The sequence below is a fragment of the Corvus moneduloides genome, chromosome 1, assembly GCF_009650955.1.
Source record: "Corvus moneduloides isolate bCorMon1 chromosome 1, bCorMon1.pri, whole genome shotgun sequence".
Classification (NCBI taxonomy): domain Eukaryota; kingdom Metazoa; phylum Chordata; class Aves; order Passeriformes; family Corvidae; genus Corvus; species Corvus moneduloides.
Genome location: NC_045476.1, coordinates 149476750 through 149499705, shown reverse-complemented (window position 1 = coordinate 149499705; position 22956 = coordinate 149476750). Strand labels below are relative to the sequence as shown.

General features: G+C 36.5%; 1 protein-coding gene across 1 annotated transcript in view; it reads left to right on the top strand.

Annotated features, from left to right (window-relative positions):
- Window positions 1-22956, top strand: part of CSMD3 (CUB and Sushi multiple domains 3) — a 611488-nt gene that overhangs the window by 301661 nt on the left and 286871 nt on the right. The window contains 1 exon segment of the mRNA XM_032131786.1: window positions 1219-1331. Coding sequence (XP_031987677.1) covers window positions 1219-1331 — 113 coding nt within the window.

Here is a 22956-nt window from a genome sequence, read left to right as displayed (position 1 = left end):
AGACACTTTCCCTTAGTGCAGGAATGAGCAGTTAATCTGTTATTTTGGCCAGGCATTTACTTGTTCAGTTCTGGCAAGAGTCTTTCTAGTAGCTCCATCTGTGAACACAGATGTGGGAAACAGACATGAATTTTTCCCACAGCAGACTATTTAATGCAGAAGGAAGCTAAAAAAGACCAGAGGGAAGAACTAAAATTAACTGTAAAATACATTTTAAATAGTCCATTTTAAGTTTCAGCTAGCTTTAAAGAATGGTTAGAACTTCAAAAAATGAACAGTTTTCACTGTTATAAAGCATTGGGCTTGTGATCCACTTTACAAGAGTGAAAAATATCTGGAAACTTTTCAGCATTTTGTTTAAGATAATAAGCTATAACCAAATTTGAGACAAAATTTTGGGAAAAAAATGCAATATAACATAAAACTGCAGCTTTCACAACATTCCTTTTTGCTATCACACTGTTCATTCAGCAAATAGAGTCAACATTTAGGATTGCACTGGTTGACAGATTTTTGCAAACAATATTAAAATTTAAAAAAAAATTAAAAAGGAAAATCAAGTTTAGTTTTTTCTAGTTAATCAGCATCCTGTAACAGTTGAAGGCTTTAAGGTTTGACATTTGTTAGTTTTCTTAATGAAGGAATAGACAACATCTGAGTTTTGTCAGGCTGTTCGTCCTTTGTTGTAAAAGAGGTGATGAGGAGAAGTGAGAGAGTGCAGGGAACACACAGACTTTCATAATAATGCTGCCTAAAAATAGCAGCTTTCTTTTAAATATGCAAGGCATGTATTCCAAAGTGGGTAGTTGCATACCAGAAAAATCAAAGAATCACTATAATGCCTCATATGGTCTTCTAGTGCCATTGATATGCCTTCATGTGCCTGAGTAATTGACACAGGATTGACAGATAAGGTTAAGGATTAGGGAGGTTTCATGTCTTTCTGGAGCAGCAACTGAAAGTGAGATGAACTACTTCAATACAACATAAGCAGCAGTTGCATATGTTTATAGGCTACTATCAAATTTCCAGTCATGAAACGTGAGAGTTGTCTTGGCTAGCCAGCCAGTAAATAACCAATTTAGTGTGAGCTGAATGCAATGAATTTAAAAGCAAACATTAGAAAAATGCTTCATAGTTATTTAGATTTCTTACAAGAAGAAAGAAATCTACTTACTTAATGCTTAATAGCCTTACAGAATTTTTTTCTATCTATAGGTTAACCGGGAGCTTCGTACCAGACTTAATTGTGAGCATGAGCAATCAGATGTGGTTGCACCTTCAAACAGATGAAAGTGTGGGCTCAATTGGTTTCAAGGTTAATTACAAAGGTAATGATACATCACTGGAAGCAAATGTAATGGTGTACCAAAAATTAGGTCGATATTATGAAATGTTTTTCTTTCATATTAGTGGATGCATTCTATTTCCAGTCCTGTCAGTTTTAAAAAGAGGAAAATGTAAGCTGAATTGAAAAAAAAAAAATTTAAAAAATGTTCGCTTAAAGGTCTTATGTCACGTGAAACTGCACACATTTTGTTTGATGTGTTGTTACAGAGGCTGGGTTTTGGCATATAACTTTACTCTTATTTTTTGTTATTTAGTACTGACAACTATTAAAAATGAAATAATTCTGTGACTATTTAAAGATAAATGAGTAAAATAAATTAATACTTCCTACATTCTTTTGAAAATTATTGTCTATTAAAACATTAGAAAAACACTGCAAGCGAAGAATTTGAATGAGTGCTAAGTTTTGAGCCTAGACAAAGAAAAACCTAATAATGTTGTTCTTTACGGTTTTAAAGTGTATAATGCACTATATAAACCATCTATTGCTATTTGATACTTCTGGAAGAACATACAGTTTTTATAGACCATGAACAACAGCAAAATCAACAAAAGCTAAAGTACAACATATATATACATATATATGCATTTCATATTGTTACAGAATTAGTCATATTTGTTATTTTTTATATTACATTTACAATAGAGCCATGTCTTTCTTACGAGAATTTTATTATTTGCATAGTTTCTGTCTAGCACCAGAAGCAGATAATAGAAATAGGACTATTCATCAGGAAATGAGAGAGGAGAAACAGAAGTTATACCAGTGACTGTGTGTATTAGAAACAGAGCTGATGTTGCTGAGGATCAGCAGATGGAGTGAAGAAGCATACCAGGAATAAACGTGCACAATGTGACTTGTTGGTTTTTTTCCTGTAGTGTAAAGTAAAGCTCCATGGTGGTAAGGTACGAGTGCACTTGTGCGCTCTTGATACTCAGATGTAGTGGACTAAGATAGGAAGATCTTAGTACTTTGTTGAATGCTAATCATTAAGACCTAGGATTTCCACATTCAGGCTGTTGAAAGGGGCAAGAGAATGATTAGTGAAAACAGGTTTAAGAATTTGCCAATACGGCAGAACTAGAACCATATTTGAGTGGAAAAGGATGAGTTTTAGATCTGAACTCTAATTTGCAGAGCTCAAGTTGTCTATTCTTTTATTTACACGATTCTCTCCTGATAAAATTAATTTTACTTGCAACAATTTTAGTTTGCAGAAAGCAGAGGGTTATTATCTATTCTTATATGGTATGCCTTATTTTATTCATGAGTTACATTTATTCTTAGAAGCTGTATTCTGCAAGAATAAAATTAACTGAATATGAATAGGTAGAAGGGTACAGACAGGGTGAACATTCACAACGGCATCTTCATATAATCAACTTTGTGATTGCATGCCTAGATATTGAATCTATTTCTCTCTTGCCCTACAATGGTACTTTACATTAGTTCACTAAATAGCACTTGAATGCAGCAAGCACTCAACAGATAGGTGTTCTGTGGTGGTGGTGGTGGGAGGGTGTAGGGTATGCCCATCCACTGCCCTGGAGGGACGTCTGCTGACATAAGGAGATTGCTCAATCTCCCAGCAGAACTCCCCTGGAAAGGCAGCCACTTTGCAGTTACGGTGAGAAGAAGACAAACCCAGAATCCTCTGGGAGACCCTATGCAGATCCTTTGTAGCCCATTGGCCTTTACCCTCTGACACCCACCCCTGTATCCCTATAAGAGCTAGCCCCCTGTCCCTGCGAGGGCAGAGAGATGCTTGTCCCTGGCTCCCCTTCGCCGGAGTACGGATAATAAAGCTACCTTGTGCAGAACAGCTACACGAGCCTCTCATCTCTCTCTCCCTGGTCTGGCCTGGAGGCTGCCCTGCAGAGCTGAGCTGAAATCACGAGCTGACAATCACTAAAGAGCTGACAGCTTCTGCATCGGCCCTCCTAGCCAGCAGCTGAGGGAAGACACCGGGCTTTGGGAAGAGGATCTCTTTTGGGACCATCTCTCCGGACCAGTCACAGCTTCCTCGGTCAGAGCTACTGACCCCTCACCAGCTGTCATAGGAGGGGATTGCCTTTTTTTTTTCCTTTTTGTTTTGGTTTGAGTTTATTTTGTGGGTTCCCCCTCCCCCCCCCCCCCCCCCGCCACCTCACCCCCAATCCAGAGTATGGGATTATTTTTTTATCTAAATTGCCTTCATTTGATCCTTGAGAGGATGTGTTCATTAGGCTTATCAGAAATTGGGCAATGCTCATAAAATAAAATGGAAAGGGTAGCAAGGGCAAGTCAGGTTTGAAGGGGTTGCTATTTCTGTTGTTGTTTTTAAAACTTTGTATTCAAGTCCTTTCTAGTAATGATGGTAGGCACTGAAAACAAATGTGTAAATGGGTAGTATTTTGGATTAGCAGCTGTTCTGCAATTTAAGTTTTAGAATTTATGAACTGGAAGTTGAGAGAAAGTCCAATGAGGTACACTGAGTATTTGCATTAGAACAGTGCATTCAGGGCTATGACATAACACTGAATTATTTACTAGAATCAAAACATTGCAAAGAATTTTCCCTTTTCAGAGGATTTTTGGAAATACTTAAGAGAATGATGATTTCTAGAAGTCAGGGTCAACGGACATTTCAGTTTAAGCTATTTCATGAATTCTTTAGAATGTATGCCTAACTTTCTTGTTCATCTCTTGACTAGACCAAATGTATTCCTTTACCTTGACCCCTTCCACCTCACAAGTTCCGCTATGCACTTAGACACCTAGCTAAGGCTGATACTCTATTTATACATATATTTATTATATGTTTAGGTCTTTTAAGTTTCTGCTTACATAAAAGGTACAATTACATTAGCATTTTAAATTAGATCTAGCAATTTGATTTTTGAATCTTCTTCTGATCATTCCCACTGCCCTTGTTTTAGTTTTCATCATGGAGCAATCTTGAAAGGCACAAATTACACTCTTTTGAGGTAATTCATAAGATGCTATTGTATAGCATTAGGAATAGCATTCCTTCTGTGCTCCTGCTGCTAATGGGAATTTCTCAGGAACTTGTAAAGCTTTTCCAAAGTAAAACCACAAAACACAGTGAAATGTATATAGATAGTTGTTACAGTGGGGTTCTGTAACACGATGTATCAAACAAGGAGGCCCGTGGGAAAGAAACATACATGGACCGATTCTTGATAGATGTTTCAGAGAGATGTTTATTTCTCCAGCCGCATGGCCGGGGCTCTGCCGAGGAACTGAGGCAATCACGGGACCCGAGGGTCCTTGCCCGTGCAGGGAAACACAAAACAACCAACGGGGAACGAGGCTGACCAGGGGCAGGGAAACCCCGTGTCTCCCGCCCAGGGCCCCTCTCCCAGGACCACATGGCGGGAGGGAGGGACCCCAACAGATAGTATGGGTACTGTATCTTTTATTGTTTCACTTTACAGATCTGCTTATGTTGGAGTTAATTACTTGATATTGTACTTGATAAACAGTACTTACTAAAAGCTAAAATACTTTACTACTAAAAGGCTTTGATGCCTAAATATCTGTTTCTGTGCTTCTCAGACTCAACTTACTAGAGGTAGTGGAGATATATGCCTCATCCCATCAAAATTCATAAAGATGTTCTTCAATCTAAGTGACACTTGGGTCTGATTCTGGCAGGCATTTTTAAGATTGTTCCAAGTCCTACATGGAATATGACAGGAGGAACAAAAGATTATGGGATGTCATCACCCAGTGCCTTTTACTCATTGTCCCCCAAAATGGTATACTTGCTTACAGTGCAAGATAGAAGGTCACCTCCTTTCTGACTGGAACAAAACTGAATATGCCACATCATTTTTAGTGATAGAAATAGACAAATTATATTAAATACATCTGTATTTATCAGGGTTTAGCTGAGTAATGCTTTAAAATTTATGTTATTACAGGAACTAACAGTTGATCCTCTTTTATGTAACTACTGTTTGAGAGAATCTAGGAATTTTTTGTGAAATAATAAAAATCTTTGTCTACTTCTACATTAAGGTGTTGCGTATGGAGTTATTTTAGGGTTTTAATAGCTAGATAACATTTTAAATATTTAAATATTAAAAATAGATTTAAATATTTGTGAAACTATGCTAAAGTAAATAAATTTTCATTGTTGTTTTGAAATCACTTTTCCAGTATCCCATAAAATAAAACTACTTAAAAAGGTAGAATAATGAATATCAGGATTAGGCAGGACAGAAATAAAAGCACTGCCTCACTAGAGATAATTTTTTATTTGTTATCCAGTGTAGTATAAACTGGTTTGGGTTTTTTCATGCTTCAAATGTATGTGTGGCATTATTGAGTAAAAACATGGAATATTTAGAAATCTGAAATTTTAAGTTAATTATTTTCACATCATAATTTTAGGGATTACTTGAAAACCGTAATCTTTTCTTTAGATATGAAATTAGACTTTGATGCTTGTGTAAATACCGAGTAAAACAAATAAATAATGGGTTATTTGCAGACTTTCCATATCAGTACTATGAAAAGAAACCACAAATGAATAGTTTTAACTGTTGACATGTTGCATGAATACTTAGGATCATTCAGTATTTCAGGAAATGGTGCCATATTGTCACAGTATCACTTCTATTCTCAAAGCCATGGTGAAGAGCAAAGAAGTATCTAGCTAAACAGTAGTAGAGAAACAATCTCTGACATATTCAAACACTGGAACTGAATGGTCTTCATCTATATTTGAGTAAAAAACAGCTGCACAAAATATGAGACAAACAAAATCATGGCAGAGCCTTCAAAAAAAAATCATGGGAGAGCCTTCTTATCTGAGATAAGATTTTGCAGAATTGTGGATTTATTTTGATTCACAAAAAATTTATAATCTAGTGATGGAATATGATAGTTCTTGGAAAATTATATATGAGAATTTTAAGTGCAATAGCTTTCATATACACATCTCCTTTTTTAACTTTGGACATGTATGAAAGATTAAGTCCAAGATTTTCCTTATACACTTTTTCACCATAAACTGTATGACAAAATTTCTGGGATTAACGAATAATGTAAATAGTCATGGTGTAGATTAATAGGAAAAATTGCTGTAGGGAATGAAATCAGTAATGTAAACATAGTACAAAACAATCCTCTATCAGCATCATGTGGGAAAGCTGAACTTGTGTTTAGGTCAGATTTGAGTCTTCTGGAACAGATAAAACTAACCTCAGGGCAGTCTAGTTCTGCTAGGTCCTGATATCACACCCTCAGTTTCTGTGCTCTGGCCAAATCTGAGAGATATTGTTCTCTTTTGGTGTAGCTGTTTTATTTTTCTCTATTCTTTGAAACCTCTTAAATCAGTAGGTTTTCCTAATATTCCTGCCTCCTATTAGGACAAAATCTGTTTATTAATACATCAGATATACTCCAATCTAATTGCATATGAAAATAAAGTTGAAGGTTACATTGACTGAAGTGCAATGATAGGTTGTAGAAGAGGATTATTTAAGATGCCAAGATAGATAGCAGTGTAGGTAAAAAGTGAATTTGAAGCAAAGTAGACTTGCTTATTCAATTTTCCACATCGATGATCTAATTTTAGGATATGGGATTTACACTCTGACACCCAGTATTTCAGAAGATTTCTTTTTACTTAAAGCATAACATTCATCTTGCTTCAAGCACTATGGCTTGTGTTCCTGAGTACTTGGGATACTAGTGCAGCCTGGGGTAGTGTTCTGGAGTTCATGATCCACATTTCATCCTATTTTCGTAGCAGTAAGCACTGAGTTTCAGACACATCTGAGGTTTTTTGGTGCAGATGGTGCAGAGATATTTTTTCTATGACTAACTGCCCAACAGCCATTGCTTTTCTATTGGACATAATACTGAATTATCTGAATTAGGCAGATAATTTAATCCATTTTTAGTCCCCTAACTATGTCTAGAAACATGAATTTCAAATGTGTGAAATAAGATAGGTTGACCATAACACAGACTTCAAGAAGGTCTCATTTTGACAAACTGTGAAAGTAGCTTATATATGAAACATATGCCTTCATGTTCATTCTACCAAGAAAAATACAGCTTTAATTCTTGCTGTTCTTATTATTGGCTAATTTAAAAAACCCAACAAAACATCAGTGAGATTGCAAACAGTTTCATTGTGTAGTTTCGGATTTCACAAGACAGTTGATGTGTTTCTTTAGTTAAATACTATGTAATCCCCCTTTTGTGAGACTGGGGGAAGTGAAGCTTTTCTGCTTTCTGCACATCAAAATCAGGAATTAAATCTATTACACATTTCTCCTTTCTGAGCTGTTCAATTTTATAAATTTCAGTATATATTCTCTTGTGGTATTTTCACTGTTCTAATGATTTCTGTTGTCTTTCTATCCACTCTTCTCTATGTTTCTCATCATGTTCTTGTTCTCTTTGTGTGTTTTGCAGTGCATTAACTAGACAGGATTATATAAATTACTTATTTAATTGGATTCTACCCCCAATTCTATTCCTTGTGTATCCTAACTTCATTTTGCAGAAAGAATGACATGCAGATATTCACACTAATGGTGTAAATCTGTGCAAATTATTTTAATCCATGTAAGTTTCATGATTAGTTCAAATGCTTACATGCAAATACTGCTTTGTATTTTAAAGAAATTAAAGACTTCTTTTTGTGCAACGCTGCTAACCAACAGTTTACTAATACAGGACAGATTTCTCTGTACTGATTCCGTGTCTGCTGAAAGTTATTCCAAGTTTTATAATTCAAGATCATTTCTATTTCAGATATCTCTTGAACATATTGAACAAAAGTGCATCCATTTCAGAAACTTGGGGCACTTTCCCTTGTTGACTTAATGCCAAGATGGTAATTGGTTTTGTATTTTACTCTTGTGCTCTTTCTCCTTTGTTGGCCACAACACACTACTGAGTTTTTCTGACCCTACTCAGTCAGCATTATCCAAATATGTTAATAATATTTTAATCTAATTTTCAAACAATGCATTCAACATAAAATTTCTTGTTTGTAATCCCTAGATTATAAGAATATGAGGACAGTTATACAGAGCATAATAAACATTCATTTAACTGGGTGCAACATAAGGAAAAGAGAGCAAGCAATTATATGGTGACACTTCTACAAAATGTTTTCTTACTCCCTAACGGTTTGTAGCATAGAGACTTCCTGAATCCACTGTATTTAGAGTAGGTAAAACTTGAGAGATTTTTTCATCCTTGATTTCATCTGTTTTTCCTCTCATGCCCACATACACCTTCAGTATTCTAAATATTTTATGGCAAGGACATTACAGTGAAGAAGTATTTCCTTTTGTTCACTGCAGTTCTACTAGCTTCATTGAATGCTTTTTAAGTTTTTTTCCTAGAAAATACAATGTATTTAATCTTCCATTTTACTGCTTACTTGGCTTTTCAGGACCTTCCTTTATTTCTTCACAGCTAATTGTCCTCATTACTGTTTTGTGTAAGCTATCATCAGCAAGCTTTGTCATTTCAGTGCTTGCTTTGTTTTCCATCTACTAATATATTATCAAACAATAACTTTAACTACCCTGACATCTGCTGGACAAGTGGCATGGCAAAGCACAAACAGTCCAGGAGAATCCTGGAAAGCATTGATGGCAGCTTTCTGACACGGGTACTGCAGAACCCCACAAGGAATGGTGTACTGCTTGACCTCATACTAATGAACTGGGAAGGCCTTTTGGGAGATATGAAGGTTGGGGGCAACCTTGCCGTAGTGACCATGAGATTGTGAAGTTCAATATTGGATGAGGAGGAGGCAGGGCAGCAAGTAAAATTACAGCCATTGATTTCAGAAGAGATGACTTCAGTCTTTTTGGGGATGTTCTTGGAAAAATCCCATGGAAAAAGACCCCATAGGGAAATGGGGTCCAAGAGAGTTGGTTGATATCCAAGGATCACTTCCAGCCCTGCACAAGAACGATGCATCCTAACCAGTAAGAAATTGGACAGAGGGGACAAGAGATGCATGTGGATAAATAAGGAACTCCTGTCATTACTCATGCATAAGCAGGAAGTACACAGGAGACAAAAGCAGGGATGGAAGAAGCCACTTGGAATGAATATAGAGGTATTGTGAGTATAAGTAGAAATGAGACTAGGAAGGCCAAGGCCCATCTGGAAGGAAATATGACCAAGGATGTCCAGGACAACAAGAAGGGCTTCTTAAAATACATCAATAACAGAAGAGAAACAAAAGGATAATGTGGGCCCATTAGTAAATGGAGGGGGGACCCTGGTAACAGAGGGCACAGAGAAAGCAGAGTTATCAAATACCTTCTTGGAATAAATCTTCACTGACATGAGTAGCCCTCAGGGTTCTCTGACACAGACCAGGGTAAAGGATTCTTGGAAGGAAAACTTTTTCTTGGTGAAGGAAGGTTGGGTTAGACAACAGCTTAGCAAACTTGACAGGATGTGTCCACAAGTGCTGAGAGAGCTTCTCGACACCATAGCAAGGTCACTCACAGTCATCTTTGCAAGGTCATGGTGATGAGGAGAGGTGTCTGGGGACTAGAAAAAAGCAAATTTCACCCTGGTCTTCAAAAAGGGAGGACACAGGGTACTATTGGCCAATCAGCCTCACTTCAATCCCTAGAAAGGTGATGGAGCACCTCATTCTGGAGGCCATCTCTATTCATATAGATGACAAGAAGTGTTAGATTAAAAGTATTCAGTGTGGATTCACTAAAGGCTTGACCAAGCAGATTGCCTTCTGAAAAAACTACCTGGATCAATGAGAGGAGGGCAGTGGATACTGTCTACCTTGTCTTCCGCAAGGCTTTTGACACTGTCTCTCACAAAATCCTGATAGACAAAATCAGGAAGTGTTGACTGGATAAATGGGCAATGAGGTGGATTGAGAACTGGTTGAATGGCAGATCCCAGAGGGTCATAATCAGTGAAACTGGGTCTACTTGAAGGTTTTTCATTAATGGTGTCCTCCAAAGTTCCATACTGGGCCCAGTATTATTTAACTTATTCATCAGTGACTTGGATGAAGGGGCAGATGCCTCCTCAGCAAGTTTACTGATGACACAAAGCTTGGAGGAGTGGCCAACTCCCCAGAGGGCTATGAGCCCTTCAGAAGGACCTTGAGAGGTTGGAGAGATGGGCAAAGAACTGTTTGAAATTCAACAAAGGCAAGTGCAGGGTCCTGCACCTGGGGAAGAATAACCCCATGGACCAGCACAGGCTAGGGGCTGACATGCTGGGAAGCAGCTCTGCAGAGAAGGACCTGGGGGTCCTGGTGGAAGAAAACTGCCCACGAGCCCAGCAATGTGCCCATGTGGCCAAGAAGGTCAAAGGAATCCTGGGGTGCATTAGGAAGAGCACTGCCACCAGGTCAGCAGAGGTGATCCTGCCCCTCTACTCAGCCCTAGTGAGGCATATCTGGAGTTCTGTGTCCAGTTCTGGGGTCTTCAATGAAAAAGAGACATGGAGCTCTTGGAGCTGGTCCAGCAAAGGGCAAAAAAGATGATTAAGGGACTGGAGCATTTTCCTTGGAGACAGGCTGAGGGAACAGAGCCTGTTCAATCTTGAGAAGAGATGTTGGAGGGGGGCTCTCATCAATTTCTATCAGTACCTGAAGGGAGGGTGTCAGAAGATGAAGCCAGGCTCTTGCTGGTGCCAATCAATAGGACAAGAGGCAATGGACAGGAACTAATGCACAGGAAGTTCCACCTGAACATGAGGAAGAACTTCTTACTGTGCAGTGACTGTGCACTGGAACAGATTGCCCAGAGAGCTTGTGCAGTCTTCTTCACTGGAGATATTCAAGAACCATCTGGACACAATCCTGCACAATGTGCTCTGGGATGACCGTGCCTGAGCAGGGAGGTTGGACCAGATGACTCACTGTGCTCCCTTCCAACCATACTCATTCTGTGATTCTGTGAAACAGATTAGATACTGAAGAAGTCCATTAGTGACTTCTCTCCTCTGGCAGAACTTTTTTACTTTTGCCATCAACTAACTATATTTTTAGCAAACATGCAGAAAAAGCCTGTCATTTTATGAAAGAGTTCCTAATCTCTGTAAGAACCTTCCATTTGCTTTTCCTCTAATGCCCTTTTAGAACTGCAAATAGTATATCTAAACTGGATTTCTCTCATCTCGATGCCAGCTAATCTTGCTGGAAAGCATTGGTAAACTTATGATGCAGGACTTTGCTTTAAAAAAGCCATGCTGCTTTTGTGGATGTCATTTTTATCCATGTGTCAGATGAATTTAAGCTTAATTATAATTTCTACAGTCTTGTTACATCTCAGGTTTACATCTCTGTACTTTTCAGATGTCCTTTGGAATGCTTTCTGAAAACAGAAATTGTATTTTCATCTCTGTCCTACAGTACTAAAATCACCTTAAGAAAATGGACATTTCTTAAACCTTTTGACCTGCACTTTGGGTCACAACCCAAGTTCTTTCCATAGAATCATGGGTACAGAAAAATTACAGCTAGGCAAATTGGAAATTTTTTGTTCTTCTTTCTGATGGAGTACCTATGCTTTTTGATTATTAGTTGTTGGTAGTTTTGGGGGCTTATGAGGGGGCTGTTTACAAATGATCATGTGTTGTTCCTGGAAACCAAGTTCATCCAAAACTTTGATCCATAACGTCAGAAGAGGTTTTCTGTTTGTTTGTTTGGTTTTGTTGTTGTTGCTGTTGTTCTTTTTTGCTTGTTTGTTTTGTTGTTGTTGTTGGGATACTACCTTTAAATTACTAATTTCTTCCAGCTAGTTTTTTTTAACACTTCAATCTTCAATAGTTTATCTTCATTATTAGAAAAGTTCATGTTAGTTGTACTGCTGAAACAAGGAATTTCCTATCTTTATCAGGATATAAGTTTTGCATTTGGATTTGAGCAAAAAGACTACTGCTGCTACACTAGCCATTTTCTACCCTTAGTCAAGAGACTGCATGCAATTTTTTGTGTACATGTGTATTTAAACACACACAAATATACTTTTAATCCAACAAATAGTCAAATGTTAATATGCAATTTGTAATTTTTAGATATTCAAAATTATACACTTAATTCATAAAATTTATAGGGACAAATAGAAATCAGTGTCGCATCAGATTTGATCTTTCATAACACCTTACATGGTATTTCTGAGTACTTAAAAGGCTATGCAGGTTACATTATAAAGAAGGTCTTAAAAATTTCATGTAGTAGAGAGTTAAAGAATTATAACATTGTGTGCAGCCATTGGAATTTAGCTTTTCAATAAATTTTTATCAGTATTTCTTGTAACTTTAATTTTTCAAAGCAAATATATTGGTCTCAAGTCATTTAAAACTAATAATAAACTGTGTCTCTAAAAGCAGTTGCATCAGAATGTATTTGAGTGTGTGGTTTTTTGGATGCCTTTTAAAATAATTTCTGAGAGGTGTATATTTTTTCTATTGAGAAACTTCCACTTTTCTGTTAATTTTGTCAAATTGGTGAAAATAGGTCTTCAGTCTAAAACCAAGTTCTTAGAAAATGAAATTGTATGCTTTTTCTCCATTTCGCCTATCTATTTCCCAAAATATTTATTTACTCGTACTTATTGCTTCTTTTTGAATATTGAGTTTTGAATCTGATTTGACTATTGGACTAGATGATCTCAGGTTGGACTAGGCCATTGTCAGAGGTCTCTTCCTACCCTAACTATTCTGATTCTCCACATGTTAGTGCTCTTTAATATTATATTCTCCAAGTTGATTTAAAAATGAGGTTATTTGTCTTCAACAAGTCAATTTAATATTCATAATTCTACTTAACTGTTTTGTTTGGTTAAAAGGAAGGTGGCATATGACTTATGATCCTTTTCTTCAACACCCCTCTTGTCAGTGGAGAGCTGATCAGACAAGTTTTTATTTGAAGGTGACTCCTACGAGTCACTTTTTAATTTTGTTCAATAAAATTGTAGGTCATTCTTTCCGCTTTACAATATTTAATTAAAAGCATTTAGCAATCCAACCTTTTGTGATAGTGTTATCCATAAAGAAGCAGAAGGATTTTCACTGCTCTGACCTTAGTCTGCTGGGCAATATGAATACATTACATGTGGAAAGGTCATCTTTTGCTATGTCCCTAAGTATTAGCTACGGCTTAAACCAGGACACTGGGCTAAATGGCTGTTACTCTGATTTGTCCTCTGCAGTATTTCAGTGTGTATTTAATGCAATCGATTTTGTTGTCTTATGCATTAAGCATATATGTTGCAAGAGACTGGCTATTTATCTTTGATTTCAGGGCAAAAAATATACTCAAAACAAGTTAAAATTTTCTTAAAAGGACTTTTTGAACTTTATCTCTGTAACTGAAAGCAAAAACATATAGACAAATAATAAAGAGATTCATGCTTTTGGAAGATTCTCCTGGGAAAAGGGTAGAATTTAAACGCCCAACATGACAGAATAGCAGGTAGGGTATCTTGATCTGAAGATCTCTAAAAAGTGGCAGGAATATAGAGTTCTATGTCCATACTTAGTATCTTTCTTATCTCTGAGTGGATCTACCTCATTATTTACAGTACATAATTTTTGTGTTCTCCACCAACTGGCTGTGATTCCTGACTTCAAACCTGTCTCTTTTCTCCACACATTTTACAACACTGAGAATTTGCCATGCCTGATAGTCTCATTTACTACACTTGAATTTGAGTTGATGGAGGCCCCCTCCTGGCTGCACTGCATCAATTTTCTTGCAGTGGTGAAGGTCTGTGTGTGGCAGTCTCTGGAGCTGTCTGCGTTCAAAACACTAAGATTCATTTCCTGCTACATCAGCCTGTGAAAGGGTGACAGCAGTAAGATTTTCATCTGTTTGTCTACTGAAGTAACATCATGGCATAGTGTTTGCTTAATTTCTTCATCTGTTGGCATTGCATGAAACAGAGGGCTAAAAATGTATCTTACTTGGTTGGATGAAGAGTGGCGCTAGTTGTTTTGTTTTGTATATTTCAGTATGTTGGGTAGCTTTTAGCAGGTCAACACTATATTTAAAATACAGTCAGAACTTAAATTTAAAGAGTGTGTATGTATAGAGGTTTTTAAAAATGTTTCCAGATGAAACACTCAAAGGAATAATAAATTAAGATGTTGCACTTCTCTAACTTAGACTGCTGAGTTTTCCATATTGCCAAGCATATGCCCTGAGAATATTCTTTTTTTCCCTTCTTTTTCCTCCAAGTCAATACTTAATTTCTGTGAGTGCTATTATGCTAGAAAACAACTACATCAGTGGGCCTTTTCATCATGTATTTTCATGTTCTGAGAAACTTCTGTTAATTATACTGTATTAGAGCAGACTGTATCTTGCATTTATTGCTGGCTTATTATTTCAGTTTGCTGTTGGTTGGCATTTTCTGTAACATATTTCCAGAGAAAATGCCTATAAGCTATAATGCTTTAGATTTGCCTGACTGTTGCAGTTAACCCCAACAGGCAGCTAAATCCCACCCACATGGCCACGTGCTCACACCCCTTGCAGCAGGATGGGGGAGAGAATAAAAAGGGAAAAAGTGAGATAACTCATGGACTGAGATAGAGTTTAATAGGTAAATCAAAAGCTGGACATAGAAGCAAAACAAAGCAAGGCACTCATTTTCCATTTCTCATTGTCAGGCAGATGTTTAGCTACTTCCAGAAAAGCAGGGCAACATTATGCATAATGGTTACTTGGGAATGCAAACTCTATAGGTCTGGATAGGTCTGGAAGTCCCTGCTCCCTCCTTCTCTTATTGCTGAGCATGACATCAAACGGCATGGGCTATCCCTTGGGTCAGTTGGGATCAGCTGTCCTGGCTGTGTCCTCTCCTGCTTGTGCTACCCCAGCCTCCTCACTGATAGGGTGGTGAGGAACAGCAAGGGCCTTAATCAGCAATCAAGGTAAAACTTGCAAGTGCAATCAAAATGCATTTGCAAGCACTGATCAGCAATAGGTGAAACATCAGTATCTTATCCATGCTATTTTCATTGCAAATCCAAAACAGAACCATGAGAGTCTGTGAAGGAAACTAACACTTACCCCAGGCAAAACTGTTACTCCAGCTTACTATATGATGATGCTTACTTCCAAAGATGGTGTGCAGATAATGCACTAATCATTAAATTACTTTGCATTAAATTCACTGATTATTTTTATGACCTGATGAGCCTGTACTTTCACTGTAATTGCCAATCTTTTGGTATGATTGAATAATCATCATATTTTGCTGGTGCTGAAGCAACAGTTTACTAAAAGCTAGTTTCTTTGTCACAGGGAACATTATGTGAATTTCTGCTTGATGTGCCTTTTTTTTTGCTTTTATAGTTTTTTTAAATTTTAATATTTTTAAATTGAAAATTATGCAAAAAACTATACAAAGAGAGTTTTAGCTTAAAAAAAAAGCTTATTTATGCTGATAATATATGTTGGTTATCTGAAATATTTATTGAATGTGCCATTTCATCATTGTATTTAAAGTAAGAAATGGAATAGAAATAAATTTTGCATTTTTCAATTAAAAATCCATAATCATGCTTTTTTTTCTGTCCCCTTTCTTTCAGTCCTGTGTGGTGTATATCTATACATAAAATATTTAATGACATATGGAATATGCTAGAATAACACATTGTTGATCCCCATGGTGCAAATCTGTTATTAATGTGAGATGTGTAGTGTGAATTTGCATTCCTTAAAACTAAGATAAAATCCAATCTCTAATCTCAAGAGGATGTTTTTGTTTCTGTCTTGTCACATCAAAAAATAGACAATCACCTTTATCCTTGAATTCTAAATCTCGGCTTTTTTTTTTTTTTTTTTTGGTAAAAAAAAAAAGAGGGTGGTATCTATCTTTGCCTTTAGCTTTAGCTTCTTATTGTTTTTTATTTAACCACTAGCAGCACGTGCAAAATGCTGAAAGATTCAATGTTATTGGAAAACAAAATACTGTACTGACTAGCCAGGGCTCCAAGGTGGTGCTAAGGTGTCTAAACACTGAGTCTTTATTTTCTCTAAGCTTAAAATACTTTTGTTGTTGTTATCATTATTATTGTTATTACATTCCTGTGTTTTAATGTCTGGTGATGTCTTTTCTCATTTGCAATGAATGGATTCTCCAGATACCGTAGAAAAATCATTCCATTTATGCAAAAAGATCTGTTGGCCAGGCCCACTTTCTTCTCACATTTATTCTCCCTTCTCTCCCAGTCCTTCTCCCTCTCTCCTTCCATCTCATTCTCCTCTCCTTTTCTTTTCTTTTTTTTTCTCTCCCCTTCCTCTAGGCTGAAATATTTTGCATATTAATACGCTTGCAAATCATGCAAAAAGTGAACTGCTAAGCTGAAGTAACACAAGATGAGAGTACCTGATCTAAAATTCCTTGTAGCTTCAGGAATATTCATGAAGTCTGATTGAACACCTGAGAAAGTGGGTAGAAAAGTAACCCTAGGAAGCTTGAAGATTATATGACTAGGCAAATGTAACGGTTTTCAGACAACATGCTGTGGAATTTAGTGCTTCTGATGCAGTCTTTGGTCCCATTAACTCTAAAAATACAGTAAATATTCAGAAATAATTTTATTTTCTAGAATCTCTAAGTTTAAGTTTCTGCACTTACAGATTCCAAAACTTACATTACTAGACTGAGACTATGATAACGTCTGAATTTGATATTACCAGCCATAATAATTCTAAAAAGTATTTTTTCATGTTAATTATGACACACCCTTTAAATAGACAGGCCATTTGTGAGAAGTAGAGAACAAATGAGTGAATTATCAATATTAATAATAATAATAATAATATCACATCCTCTGATGAAAACAATTAATGAAATACACCAATATGAATAATATATCTCTGTTTACTTGTGTGTACAAAACCAGTTGAATCCTTCTCTGGCCATCCAAAACCTGCCTAATGTTATCCCATTTTTGAACTTTTACACCTGCAATAGGAAGGAATTCTGTAACTTTCTGTTACTTGCTCTAAGCTACCCAGTACAAGAAATGTATTGACTTAGTGGAGCAAGTCACAGGGTCATAAAGATGAGGAATGTGCTGGAACAGCTTTCATATGAGAAGGGAGTGAGATCACTGGAGGTATTCAGACAAGACAGCAGAATGCATAGGAGCATCTTATGTATATAAGTACCTGATAGGAATGAATGAAGAAGATGGAGTCAGACTCTTCTCAGCAGCACCCAGAAGAAGCAATTGACACACATTAAAATATACTAAATTCCATTTGGATGTAAGAAAACACTCTTTTACTGTGAGGATGGCTAAGAACTGGGACAGATTGTCCAGAGAGGTTGCAGAGTACCCATTCTTGGAGATCATTCAAAACTTGACCAGACATGGTCCTGTACAAACTACTCTAAGTGACCTTGTTGAGCAGGTGGGTTGGAATAGATAATCTCCAGAGGTCCCTTCCAACCTGAATATTTCTGAGAATCTATGATTCTGATATGAAAAATAAAACAAAATGCAAGAGACATATTTCTTGCTTTATTAGGTGGGGGAAGAAAGTAATGAGAGGGTAAAAAACTTTTTCCCTATGCTCTCCATGATAACTTCCTTCTATTACTCTGTTTCTAACTTTAGGTATCACAAAACACCTCAAGTTACAATAGAATTGTCAACATTTATATACTCTGTAATTCTGGAAATAATCTGGGAAACAAATATGTTTTCCTTTTTTAAGCAGGAAAAAAATGATGGATTTTGAAATATAAACTTGCACCTTTTTTATGTCATTAATCTATAAATTAAGTTTTTTCTTGTTCTAAATTACTTGCCATAAGACTGACAAAAAAAATGTTTTATATCAATCCAGTGTCTTTTCTGTGGTTTAGTTTTGTCACATTGAGAACTACCAGGAAAATACCTGTTCCTTTATGGTCTGTAACAACCCAAGTTCTGTATTTTTCCTTTATCATGGAAAAAAAATTACACTCCCACAAGTGGGAACACTATTCAATGTAAAAAAAAAAAAAAAAAGCACACACAGACATGTTTGAATAATCTAGAAGAATTACATGTATGTGCAATTTCAATTATTTGACCTACATGAAAGTACAGCTACATCATGAAAGTAAAACCGAATGAAGTTCTAATTGTGTGGTGAACTTTATCAATGCTGATTGACAGGTGATGGAGACAGCTAATGAAAGAAGACCACAGCTGACTACTGAGCTAGACTGAGTCTTGGGACACTGTTTTGAACTACTTTAAACTGGGGCTTAGGAGAGAATCACTTGAAATTAACGTGTCTTGGAAATTTGAAATTGTTTCAAGAAACTTCAGCGATGCAGAAAGGCATTTAAGGTCTTTGTTTAATTTCTGCAGATTATAGGTTCTTTTCCTTTTACTGTATCTGGAGATGGTAAGGGGTTTGGGGTTTTTTTAATGATTAACAAATATGGAAAAACATATAACCACAGGGTATAAGATCAATGAAATCTGCATTTTAAATTATTTGGAAAAATGTAGAGATACGAGCATGTGCCTCTAAACTAACAAATCTTGATTATTGCTTTTGTTAGTCACTTCAAACTTTTCATTTGAACTGTTTGGATTGTTACAGAGACCAATTTGAGAAGAAAATTAACTTTACTAAATAGGTGTCATGACCAATATTTTAATTAAATGGTAATTAAGGAGATATTATGACAACTTTCTCTGAGTATTAATGTAAATTAGTGAACAAATACAGAAGTTAACCTGATGAAATTAATTAGATGACATGAAACAAATGAGTTCACAAGTCAGCCTTAGAAGGCGATTTTTAGTAGGCATTTAATAACAATGGAAATTAGAGGATCTGTTGATGATGTTATTTAAAACTCAACTGAACTCTTGGAAATAGGGAAACAAACTGATATTATTCCAAATTTTAAAAAGGAACTTCAAAAAATTTTGCTTGGTGAAATTGTGAACATCTTGTCTCTAAAATCATCTTTGAATTCAAAAAGTGGGGCTTGAAATTCTTTTTTTTGAAGAGATATTTCGGAGAGGTGATCTGAAGAAACTAAGATGATGAGAGCTGTGTCATCCAGACAGCACAGGAAGGGATAGAAGAGCAACTCGCACTTCAGTGGAGTGATAAATTCAGTCTAAGCATAAGCAAAAGGGAACACAAAAAGAACTAAGGATTTCTTCTTTGTCTAATTCACATTTTAAGTCTAGCATTCAGATTGTCTAATTAACACATAGGAACCTTATTAACAATAGACATAAGATGGCACATAAACCTTCCTAGTATCTGCTTCCTTTCCCTGGAGTTTAAGTTCCTTTAAGTTAAGCCTTTCCAGTGTTTTCTTGTGTCCTAACATTAATGTTTGCCTTCCACTTGGCAGAGGGCAGTGGGGAGAATGTACTACAATTTATCAGCTTCCTGAGTTCAATGCTTGGAGGAGTATGATGATCCTAGTGGGATTCCCTTCTCCTTTGGGTCTCCTTAGGTAGTTATCCTTACATACTTCTTCAAACAGCCAGCTTGTTTGTGGTTGGGTTTTTGTGTTATTTTGTTTTGTTGTTTTATTTTTCTTTATGATTCCCATTTACTGTTTTGAATTTGCAGGATACACTCCTCCACCTTGCACTCTCATTTCCACAACCACCACAGGCTGTTGAATATTATACAGTGTCTACCCCCATTAGTCAGAGCTTCACAGCACGTGACTGGCACAAAAGCTCAGACAGGATAAGTAATAGGTCACACCATTACCAAACAACTGCTGTTTTGGCTCAAACCAGTTAAAAGCAGCTCTGGCCAAGGCAAGCCCAGCCAAGCACTAAACCCTGCCATGACAGGTCATTGCAACACTTGTGGCCAATTAGTGGGGTAGGAACCACACTATGTAACTTTCTTAAAAAGAAACTTTAATTGCTTTCTAGACTTGGCCTCCAGAATCCAGAGTTCTCCCCAGGCTATTGCCTATGTGATGCTAGTAAATAGATCACATATAATTTTTTTTTTCCATATATAATAGCTATATATTAAAAACTGTGAAATATATAGTTGTCTGAATTAGTTCTGTGGAGAAAAATGATGTTAAATCCATTATTTCTTCAGTCTGAGGGAATAAAAAAAGTAATCAAAATCTTACATATGATGAGTTAGGGGTAAGGGAAAAGCCAGACAAGCAGTAGAGGTCACTATAATTAAAGAAATTGCTGGTTTTGTAGACCAGATTTACAGTAAATGCATGTAGGTGCATAGAGGAAATGGTTGCATTAAGAACTAGGAGTTTCAAAAGGGGAAAGATATTGTGCTTGACTATCTGAAAAATAGTGAATTATATAAAAAAGGTAAAGTTTTTTTTTGGATTAACATTGCAGTAGTAATGAAGGAAAAAAATTAAAAGGAGCTTTCAGTTTAAAATTTTGGCTAAATTGAGGGGAAAAAAATTGTGATGGCCTTAACTGTGAGTGACTAAAATGGAGTGCGCTGGTGAATACAGTCACTTTCTTGTTGGTAAGACCTAGAGGCTGTCACAAATTTATTATTTATTACATATACCCTTGCATTTTTTAGACTGCTATCTTGCAATTTATCAAAACAGATATAAATATAATAGCTGTAGGTTATGCACATAGCTGCAATAATAAATCTTATAACAAGCTTAACTGTAAGAAGTATGAAAAAAACCCCTAGAGCATAAGTGTTCTGGTTGCTTTCTACATGACATTTGTAGATTATATTTAAGCAAAAAAATACCTTTATATCTGATGATAGAAACCATTGAGAGCTATGGCTATCTAAAGATACTGTGTTGCAATTTGTTTATTCAAGTGTACTGTGCTAATATTATTTTCTCCTCACATGGGTTCTTTTTCTCCATATGCTTAACCACTTAAATGTATAGTAAGAAATAGATAAATTAAATTGAAAATAATCTTGAAAATGTCCATTGTGTTAGTGTACTTGGAAATGTGTATGGGAAAATGTCTTATACTTGGACAGTAGGAAGATACTATGTATTCAGTTAACATGATGATTACTACTGCTAACTTTTTATTTCAACCTAAAGGACACCTGTAATGTGACAGCCCAGCCTCAGGCTTCATAAAATGAAAGCACAGACACAGTGTAATAAATAACATTTGGCATAGCTGTATGGTGCATTATTTGCTACTTTAGCATTGCATTTAAAAAAGACTAAAAGCTGCACATGACAGAATTTAAGCCTTGGGCATAGTTTTTTCTCAAAGTAAAAAAGTGTCTCTAAATATTACCACCAAGAAATAAGAATAATCCAAAGCTTCAAGGCGCCCTTTTCCTACAAACTCTGTATAAACCAAATCATTTCATATAGTGTGACATATGTACTGTAATTATATAGTGTGACAAGTCAATTAAATCACTAATTGTCTGTTTTTAAGAAAAACAGATGGTGGGTCAAATTTTATTCACTTTCAACAATTTTAGGTCCCACACCTATTGGTGATATGCTCATATTATCCAGCAGGGAGTTGAAAGAAGATTGTCAATGCCTTTCTCAAACTGTTTGCTTTTTCTCCCCACTTCCACCCCTTTTTTAAGGAGGATTTAAAACTGGTTTTATTTTGTGGATTTTTCTACAAGTATCATGGGGGGGGCGGGGTGTTCTGTTTATTTATCCAAAAAATGTGGCTATAGGTTAGAAATAATCATATAAAGATGTAGAGTAGTGATTGGATGTTTTGCTAGTTTTGACTCTTCAACCAGTTATTAAGCATATAAAATTAATTTGCTTTAACATGGCCTTATTACTCAGCTGACTGGTCCTAGAAATGTTTTCCCCATGATTCTATAGTTATTTAGTTCTTTTAAGTGCCTTTTGCAATATTCTAACAATGGCTACATTTAGGATATCTGACTAGACATGTGAACCATAATTAAAAATAATTACATTTTTGGGTGTGTTCTCAAATGTTTTAAGTTTTGTTCTCTCTGTTCTCTAAGTAATAAGTAGTTATTACCTTCCATGTCCAGGACAGCATTTTCTTAGAATAGAATCCCTCAAGGTTGGAAGGAGACATTCAAGATAATCCAATCCCACTCCATTCAGCACTTCCACTGCAAACCGTAAACTACCAAACCAGATCATCCAGTGCCAGATCCATATGCCTCTTAAACACCTCCAGGGATCGTGACTCCACCACCTCCCTGGGCAACCTATTCCAATGCCTGACAACTCTAACAGGGAATTTTTTTATTCTAGTATCTAATGTGAATCTCCGCGTCTCAACTTTAGACCAGTTCCTCTGGTCCTGTCACTACAGAGCAGAAGAGACTGGCCCCCACCTCGCTATGCCCTCCTTTCAGGTACTTGTAGAGAGCAATGAGGTCCCCTCTGAGCATCCTCTTCTTGAGATTAAACAAACCCAACTCCCTCAGCTATTCCTGCTAAGACACATTTCGTAGACCTGCACAAGCCCTGTTGCCTTTTTCTGGACACATTCCAGCACCTCATTGTCCTTTTTAAAGTGAGTGGCACAGAACTGAATGCAGTACTTGAGGTGAGGCCTCACCAGGACTGAGTATAGTTGTTCCTGCAGATGCCCTCCTTTTACATGGGTATGTCCACTAAAGCAGAACTGTCTGTTAGGTA